This window comes from Phaseolus vulgaris, chromosome 11, assembly GCF_051622355.1.
Source record: "Phaseolus vulgaris cultivar YP4 chromosome 11, ASM5162235v1, whole genome shotgun sequence".
NCBI lineage: Eukaryota > Viridiplantae > Streptophyta > Magnoliopsida > Fabales > Fabaceae > Phaseolus > Phaseolus vulgaris.
The window spans coordinates 38,424,241-38,434,229 of NC_143508.1; the positions used below are offsets into that span (position 1 = coordinate 38,424,241).

At 41.6% G+C, this 9,989-nt stretch overlaps 1 protein-coding gene across 1 annotated transcript; it reads left to right on the forward strand.

Moving 5' to 3' along the window:
* The first annotated feature begins 261 nt into the window (after positions 1-261).
* Positions 262-657, forward strand: LOC137807654 (uncharacterized). The gene has a single exon (XM_068608399.2). It carries the CDS (start codon positions 262-264, stop codon positions 655-657), a length of 396 nt encoding a protein of 131 aa, XP_068464500.2.
* The last annotated feature ends 9,332 nt before the right edge of the window (positions 658-9,989 follow it).

The following is a 9,989-nucleotide window of genomic DNA, read 5'->3' on the forward strand; positions in this document are numbered from 1 at the left end:
CCTTCGTCTTTCTTTCGCAGTCACCGATCGAGCAATAAGCTTGGTCATTATGCTAGAGCAAGATAAAGTCCAAAGGCCAGTTTACTTCGTGAGCAAGGTGCTACAAGGGCCAAAGATACGATATCAAGCTATCCAAAAGGTTTCCTTTGCAGTGGTTTTTGCAGCTCGGTGACTTCGTCATTATTTTCAAAGTTTCACTATAATAGTGATGATGATTTGCCTATCCGCAAGGTCTTCTAGAAGCCTGACATAGCAGGTCGGATGGTTCGTTGGGCAGTCGAGCTATTTGAGTTTCACATGCACTACGAACCCAAGGGGCCTATTAAGCATCAAGTATATGTTGATTTTGTGGCAAAACTATCATCTAAGGCTACCCAGCCACACGGTGATGACTTCAAGTGGGTCTTTTCAATGGATGGATTTTGTAACCAGCAAGAGAATGGTGCTAGGGTCATTCTGGAGGGACCTGACGGGTTGTTGATCAAGCAGGCCATGAGATTTTCCTTCAAGGCCAACAACAACCAAGTTGAGTACGAGGCCCTGATAGTTGGGATGTTATTGGCTAGGGAATTGGGTGCTCAGAGCTTATTGGTAAAGAGTGACTCGTTGCTGGTCACCGGGCAGGTTATAGGTGAGTATCAGGCTAAAGACCCATAGTTGGCCTCGTACCTCAAGTATGTTGTGTTTCTAAAGGAAACTTTTTCCACATTCTAGCTGGTGCATATCCCAAGAGAACATAATTCCCGAGCCGACCTGCTGTCCAAGCGGGCGAGCTCAGGGAAGGGAGGTCGACAAAGGTCTGTCATTCAAGACACCTTGAAATCGCCCATAACCACTACGGAAGGGATGGTTTAGGTCAACCATGTGAGAACCCTGGAGGTCAGCTTGGAACAAGGAAGGAGGCATCGGTCTTTGCACAAGAGACTTTGAAGGTGCCCAGAATAAACACCTACAGCTTGTTGGGAGAGGAGTCATCGGAGGTCCTGCAAGTCGACGTGGTAGAGACCTGGATGACACCATATCAGGGCTACCTAGCCGATGGTTTGCTCCCAGTAGATTTCGCAGAGGTGAAGGCGGTTTAAGAGGAATGTGGGAAGGAGTTGAGCCAGTCGCACAGATTATTGCCCACAAGGTGCAACACTTTGTGTGAAGGAACATTGTTTTTCGTTTTGAGATTCCAAGGCATTTGGTATCCGATAATCGTACCCAATTTGCAAGTCAGTAGTTATGCAAGTTATGCGCAAAACTCGGTATCAAACAGGTGTTTTCCTCTGTGGAAAATCCTCAGACGAATGGTCAGGTCGAGTATGCCAATATAGTTTTGCTCAGAGGTTTGAAAAGGAGGTTAGAGAAGGATAAGGGGACTTGGTTAGAAGAGGTGCCTCAAATTTTGTGGGCCTATCAAACCACCTCTCAGTCCACAACTAAGGAAATGCCTTTTAGTTTGGTATATGGGTCAGACGCCATGATACTCGTGTAGATCCAAGAAAGTTGACATCAGTTTCAGAACTTCATGATAGAAGAATCTAATGAAGGAAGAAGGTGAACCTGGATCTACTAGATGAGGTGTGTGAACAAGCTTGCATCATGTCTGAAGCCTTAAAAAGAAGGGTTGAGTTGAAGCAGAAGACCAAGTTGAAGGCTTGTCAGTTCCAGGTTGCCGACTTGGTGATGCAAAAAGCTCATCCCTATTAGTTGGAGAATAAGTTGTCTCCAAAATGGTCTGGCCCATTTCGCGTTGTGGAGGTGCTCGGAAATGGAGCCTACAGGCTTGAAACCCTAGAGAGGGGAGCTATACCTCGAACATGGAATGGGGAAATCCTCAAGTTTTATTTCAGTTGAGATATTTTTATACTTTACGAACAATTTGAACAATAAAGGAAACACTTTTTTTCCCTTACGAGGGTTTTTTAACGAGGTCACCCAATGAAAATTGTTCTTAAAAGACGATGCATTAGAATTATTTGCTTGTTAACACACGATAAGGCGACTTACCGGTAAGATTATCTGGGTAAGCACCATGTGTGTATAACTAATTACGTAATGATTACACGAGGCGACCTATTTCCTTGGTAAGATTCCAAGTATAGGTGTTTCGAAGTTTGTGTAATTCAGAGGGGGCAACCTTTTCTCGGTAAGATCCTGAGTTCGGGCACCCTGAATCCTGAGTAACTGTAACTTAAGATTGATTGGCTGAGAGTAGGTAAGACGACCTACCTCAACACTAGTCACCTAAGTTGGAGCACCTTGTAGGGTGGCAATAGTTCAAGAAGAAGATTGTTTAGGAGTTGACTTGGTGTGTAAGCCAACACCTAAGTCAGATACTCTAACCCAAGGAAATCATTGAAGAGTTGACTTGGTGTGTAAGCCAACACCTAAGTCAGATACTCTAAACAAAAGAAATCGTTGAAGAGTTGACTTGGTATGTAAGCCAACACCCAAGTCAGATATTCTAAGCGAGGGAAATGATTCGAGAGTTGACTTGGTGCGTAAGCCAACATCCAATTTTAGTTATGCGATCCCTGTTTAAGTAGTGGAGAAGAATTCAAGCAAGGTGAGAGTTTCTTTGCAACCCGAAAGAAGGGGTCATCCCAAGGTTAGATTTCCAAAACATTGTGATTTTACGCGTTTGATTGAAGTTTTAAGTTTGTTGCCCTTTTAGTTTAAATGGGTTAGCATAAGGGTGAATTGGTATGTTACCCAGAGGTTTTATGTTTGTGCTAATTGCATTTTCATTAAGCATAAATAACACTAGTCGAAGTTTAACAAAGATAAAAAGCTAAATTGGCAGAAGAAAGGCTACAGCTAGCATGCATAAATAAGAATGGTTAATAAGATAAAATTGTTCAAAGTGCTACAAAATGTGGAAAGTTATACAAAGAATATTGATCTTCCACGAGTTTCCCATCTACCACAGTTTTGCCAGGGCCAAGTTGAGAAAAGTCCATCTTGAGGTAAATACTTGAGGCTTGCGCAATAGCGTCTTCAAAGCTCACCAGGTAGAAGTTACCAGAATCAGTGGTATAGGCGTCCTTCTCCTTGGCTAGTTCTTCGACTTTCTAGGCCAGTCCCTCCTTGAGCCTCTCCACCTCAGCCACTTGTCTCGTCCTCTCCTCAAATAAACCTAAGGCCTCCTTGGACTTCTTGTTTCGACCGATGGAGCTCGTCCTGAAGTTTGGTCGTTTCTCCTTGAAGGTTCTCCACTTTCTGGTGGAGTTCAGCTACCTCTTGGGACCTCTGGCCGGCCGATCCTTGCAACTCTTTTAATGTGGTGATGACCAAGCAGTTCGCAGCAAAAGCCTGCCCCATTTGCCTTATGGTCTCTTGAACTAGACGGTCCACCTCTAAACATTACCAGTTTCTCCTTCGCCTTGTTGAGCAATAGGGTCTTCTCAAGAATGGATGGGACATCTAGACTTTGGTCCCATAGTCCTTCTCCCTAAGAGTTGGTACCCTCGTCCTCTAGCACCACCCTCATATCACTCGGTGCGGTTGGACTCGGTAGAGAAGAATGGTGGGAGGGAGCACGCCCATCTGATTCAGAATTCTCAGTTGGGGCAATTGGTGTCTTCCTTCTCCTTTTGAAGACTAGCCCAGAGAAGGTCTCCTCGTCATCCTCAGTGGGGGTTGTAGCTGCTACAACAAGAGCCTTGAGCTTAAGATCTTAGGCTTGGAGTGCTTGAGCAGCTGCCATCATCTTTTTTCCAAATCCTTCTTGTTAATCCGAGCCAACATGTTGTCTGCAAAGAAAACAAGAGGAATTTGGCAACTATAATAAAGTCAACATCATTGAGAGTACAGAATGAGAAGCACCAATGTAAGCCTTTAGCCCCCCTGGGGAGAACTCTGTGCTTATGAGGGTGGCGGTATCAAAGACCACCTTTAAGCCTGAAAATAAGTAGCAGACCTCCTAGTCACGTTGAGGCATGTCTTCCAGGCATCGAGCACTCTGGAAGTTAGGCTTCTCAGTCTAGTATAAAGGAAACTCATCTAGAAGAGTTGGGTCCTTCTTGTTGCAACATATCTTCAAGAATTTGCCTTTGAAGCCTTTGTAAGACTACTGGAAGAGAAATAACAAAGCTTTCCCAGCCACCCTATTGAAGGAAACCCAGATTTGGCAACCTAGATTTTTGGCCTCAAAGAAATATAGGAAGACTTCCACAGATGGCAAAGGGCCAAACTGTGTGCAAAGAATTGAAAAACCCTGAACAAATGCCTAACTATTTGAATGTAGCTGGGCAGGGGCCACGTTGATCTCGGTGAGGAGTTCTTTTTCAAAATTGAACAAAGGTAAACGAAGAAGAATCTTTTTGAAGACGGTGGCATAAAATAAAAAAAGGACCCTCAGGCTCCAAAAACTCATCGCAACAGATAGGTTCATCCTCTCTACACGGGATTATCCTAAGAGCTCTATCGTTCTCTCTTCCAAATTGACACTTGTTTTGACATTCGCTTTTGATAAGGGCCACTATTTTTTCACGAGAAGTGTGTATGGAAAGCTCTTCTAACTGATTGTGAGGTGCCTAGGGAAACACAGGTTTGTAATCCATTTCAAGATTGTCTAGAAATACAAACACAAGCAAATACAGACACACATTCAGGCAAAGTAAACCACATGCAATGATACATTTCAGATTTAAGCGAAACCATATAACTAGTAGAAATAACGACGAGCATAAGCAGAAAAGAATAAACCAGAACAACCCCACCTCAGGCAGTGTGATCGCAACAAATATTTCAAACGGATGATCATGTAAGTACAAGAGTAATGGGTTGAACAAGGGAAAGTACCTTGTTTTAGGAGGCACTTAAGGAAGACGAAATTTCCGAGGTTCGCGAAGGAGACGTAGTGAGTTTGAGAGAGGCACGGAGGGTTCGCAAGTATAAGAGAAATGAAACAATGAGTGGAGAAAGCTTTCGAATGTTAACTTAAAACAAATGTAGGAATGGCAAGCGGCAACGCCTTTCCACCGTTGATGAAATGCCACGTGTGCGTATAGGATTATGCATGGTGAGATGTCACCTCGGAAACGCTTCGTGCATTATGCCACGTTTGCCCATTGTGAGAATGACACGTAAGCCACTAGGGCATGCAAATAGCCTCTTCGCTGAAGCAAGCTCAGCTCGAGCCTGAGGGGCTTCTGCACTAGACAGAGCGCTCAGGGCTCAATACTCGGTGTTTGGATCTCAGTGCACGACACAGGCATGTTAGCTCAGCTATTGGACCAATATAAAGGGGCCATGTGATTGGGCCTAGTCTGGTTAGTAAACCCATTGTGGCATAAGTTACCCTTTTATGCCACTAGTAAAGGGTATTTTTTAACCTAGGGGTACGCATAACACATATGGTGCCTAGGTTAAGTAAATTTGATAGAAGAGGCCCCAACACCCAAAAGAGCATCTAGGACCAACCTTGCATGAAAAGCAACCAAGAGAGCGTCTAGGACCAACCTTGCATAAAGGGCACACACAAGAAGCGTCTAGGCAACACAAGAAGCGTCTAGGCAACACAAGGAGCGTCTAAGAGAGTTGACATCCAAGAAGGCCCAACAAAGTGTAGCTTAGTCTTATTTGTGGTGTAAATAGCATAGCCTTATGAACCTTTGTTTAAATTCTGCAAATTAGGATTAAGGAGGAGTTAACCTAGATTAGCTACGGTTTCTAGAAGCTCTCCACTAATCTAGGACGTCCATGTGCAAGTTAGGAGGCCATGTGCTCCATGTGCCTCCATGTGCTCCTTCATTTGCATGTCATTTAGATTACATTTCATTTGTATTTGGCTCTTCAAATTCCAGCCCTCCAATCCTATATAAGGAGGTGCTTGGCTCTCATTTTGTAAGATTGAATAGAGTATTGTTATGCTGCCAAATTTGTGTCATACACTACTCTTTGCCTAGCATCTAGGTTTTAATCTTCACTTCATCACCTTTAAAGGGGCTGGCCGAACCTCCCCAATTCCCCACTCTCATGCACCTTCAAGGCACCCATACTTCCTAGGAAGGTGATGAGAATCAAAAAGATGTTATCAATAGAAGAAATGGACAAGGGCCAAAGCATTTAAAGTTCTTCTTATTAGTCTTTGCAAAAGATGAGGCCCAAGCCCAAAGCCCAAGCCCAAGTCCAAACCATGAGGGGCAAGGCCAAGCATTAAATAAAAGAGCATCATTTGAATGACTCTTGTAGGAGGTGTGGATATTAAATAAATAGGTGTGCATGTATTAGAGAGAGTCACTTTGTCCATGTGACTTAGTAGGGGGGTGTAGGTGTAGTTTTTAGGAGGTGTCATAGTAGAAAAAGGTCACACCTCCCATGTGACTTGTTTTTGGTGGGAATTTCAAATGAGTTTTATTTGAAATTTCCCACCTATTTTTCAGCACCTCTAGGCTATAAATAAAGGTGCTTAGCTTGTACAATTCAGATTGGAATTTTATAGTAGAGAGACTATACTCAAATTTGGAGAGAAATTGTGAGTCTTGAGTCTTCTTCTTCCTTTGCCTTATCTTGTGAGCAATGGTGAGCTTCAAGTGGCGGCACTCCATCACTTATCTTGGATCAAGGAACCAAGTGGCGTGAAGTGTTCTTCCAATTCTCAAAATCCAGCAAACTCCTTCTATAAGTGTTCTTCCTTCATGTATTCTTGTAGTTACATTGCTCATCTCCTCCACAAACTTTCGCAAGTTTCATCACCAAAAAGCAAAGAAGAGCTCATAGGAATGCCATCAAAATGTTTCTTTGAGCTTAAGTATATGTGTTCTAGGGCACGTAGGGGCTACGTTGCATGCATGATAAAAGATAACGTTGCACCATTTGTAGGGTGACCCCGCAGGCAGAATATTCCCCTAATGTTGGCGCATAAGTTGGTGCCCTACTAGCAGGTGGTTGTTCTGTTATTATTTTATGCACTCCTTGGACATAAGATTCTTTTTTGTTGTAGCACCTTGAGAGAACGTGCCCTTAAACATAATTTTTTGCTATTGAGTATGTTTTCAGTTGAGATTATATTCTCGTGAACGAAAGTTGTTATACTAGTAATTATAAAAAGGGGCTTGAGACCCTAGGTAAACGTACGTTGTTTCTGAGACTGAAACTGAATACTTCTTAAATTCTAGCAAGCCCTTACTAACTTGATCGTCAGAGTGTAATCAATAGTTAGGGCCCCCTCTATTCAACGGAGCTACGTTCCAGAGCCACAAGAGATAGGACAGATTCCTGAAGAGACAAACGGAGTTAAGGCTTGTCACTAGAGTTAACTGGCGAGCTTCTCAACTGGCAAGAACAAGAAGTCAACTCTTTTGAACCACAATGGACATCAAAGAAAAATCTCGATTTCAAAATAAATTGCCTTCCATCAAACCACAATGATCAACTCATATTTTCTTAAAGTTACCAATCAAAGATTTTACCCTAATTTTTTCTTTTCTTAAATGACAATAATTGCTTCTTTATTTTTAAATAAATCCATTAAATTTTACATTAATTACTACATGTCAAATTTATATCCCGAATTTTATACATATTTTACATAACATTTGAAAAGGTTAAATAATTTTTTTTCTTTACTCAAATATTATTTTTCTATTTTTTTCAATTATTTCTTAAATTTTTCAAATAATATATTTTTTTAATATTAAACACTTTATAACTAAATAAATTTAATTTAATTAACTTATATCAAAATATAAATTTCACTCTAAAATAAATTATTCAAAATAATATATTTATTATAATATTATAAATTCAATCAATTTAAAATAAATAAATCTATTGACATAATAAAAAATTAAAAGAAATTTAGAAAGTAATATCTATGTATTGGCCTGGTTGACGTATCAAATAATATTTTATTGTCATGTAACATCAGTCATGAAGACATAATCAAATCATTTCTCTCCCATACATCGATCTAACCAACGTAAAGTTATTGTTATTTTTTTCACCTTCTTTTCACGTCCTTCATTCGTCGGCTGGACAACGCAATATATTTTTTTGCGTTGGATTTACGTGAATATGACCGACAGGAAGGTGTGGGTATATTGTAGTATTTGCATTAAGTTTATAGATATTCTCAAATAAAGTGAATATAAATAGATTATAATTTCATATGACCTAATAACAGTAACATTACATCAGTTTTTATTAATTTTCATGACTAATAATTCGTTTTGATGATAAAAAAAAAATCCACATTTAATGGTGGACAAGTGACTTAAAATTAGGTGCCACCCCTTCAATTATTTGTAGGCATGAATGATATTATGAGAAAGGTACATTACACAAGTAAACGAATCCAAGTCATTGATGTATTTATTTGTCTGCATTTCACATTTTGCAGCTTGCACTACAAATCCGTGCGTTATTGTAGAAATTAATGCTCATGAGTTTAAACAGGAAACAAAAGTATGACAAACATAAATTATATCATATTAATTTTATGACTAATGGTTCGTTTGATAACATTAAAATAGACATAAAATATGGAATAAAATAAATTAAAAATAAAAAAACAAAAACTTTTATAGTGTAAGAAAAGATATGTTCTGTCCGGTTGACCTGTGACGTCTTCGTGCGCGACCTCAACCGTCAGCTAAGGACTCCTTCCCACTGGTTACCTGTGGATTCCTGCAAAGAAGGACAAAAGGGCGCCCTAGCGGCCGTTTGCACTCCGACGCTCAAGTCAGCCTGCAAGAAACACCAAAAGCTATGCACCTCCGTATCGGAGCACCACGTATGGCACTCTGAAGGTGGTAAAAAGGAAACTGTGTCTAGTGTATATTTTCTCCTTCTGGCCAAAATCTTTCCCTAGTCCCTTGTCCAAAACCTCAAGGCTCGAGCAAGCAACTAGAGTGTTTCTGGAAAATTAGCCAAAAGTTCCAACCCTGTTTTCAACATTCTCGGTGCTATTTAAACTGCCCAAGCATTTAAAGCGCCTTAAAGCGCTTTTAATCATAAAACGTAACGCACTTAATTAACGCGTCTAATTAGAAAACGTAGCGCATTTAAGACGTTGAAACGCTTGGGAGCCTTTATAGTACCTTAAACGCTCGAAACAGAAGCTATATTGAATGACTTTAATTACCTGGTACCTGTCTTAATGGTGTTTCTATTCTGACCTGGCTGTCGTACACGTGGAGGGCTTCACAGCTCCGTGACCCCATCTGGGGACGTTTCTGCTCATCTGGGACGTTTCTATGTGTGAGTCCTCCTGCTTGGGAGTGCTACTGCGCAAGGGGTGACTTTTTGGGTGCCAACTCATGCCCCCAATCATCTAGTCACTCACTTTGAGAGCGTATCTGCCTTCCTCTCATACCCTGCACCTGGCTACCCTGGGCGTCACCCTCCCCTTGAGTCGTATCTGTCCCAAAGGCGTCTCTGAGGCGGCAGGGGTACTTCACGAGTCAGGCTGCCCTACGCTGGTGCTATCACTATGGCCTTGAAGCCATCTTTTCCTTCTCTTTATCACTGCCCCAGATCATCGGGACCTGAGGCCTTCCCACGGCGTCGCTCCCTCCATGGTCTTTCCTACCCATGGGTACCGGGGAACCACACTGTGATTGCCTTGCCTTAGCGATATTTGATCTTGGCGACGCCCTGGTTGGGCGACGCCTTCACCTAGGCGTTGCCTTGCCTTGGCGACGCTTCCTCTTGGCGACGCTGGAACTTGGTGTCTCTTCACCTAGGCGACGCCTTGTGTTGACTTTGACTCCAGGCGTTGACTTTGACCTTGACTTTGTCAACGCCCGGATACGGGACGGTACAAGATAAATAGAGGTTTGGGTATATTGGAATATTTGCATTAAGTTTAACTACAACAAAAATCGCTTTTTTTTGCCAAAAATGAACGCAAACGACTAAAAATAAACAAAAAAAAATGTCATATTTTGCATTGGCCATGTAGTCAACAAGAAAAGTGTGAAAGCAAAGTCCATTTTCTATCTACCAACAAAAGTGACGCAAATTGCATGGATCAAGTCGACGTGAAATAGACACAT

Coding starts and splice junctions, on each gene's coding strand:
- LOC137807654 (XM_068608399.2), top strand. CDS start 262: ATGGTTCGTTGGGCAGTCGAGCTATTTGAGTTTCACATGCACTACGAA.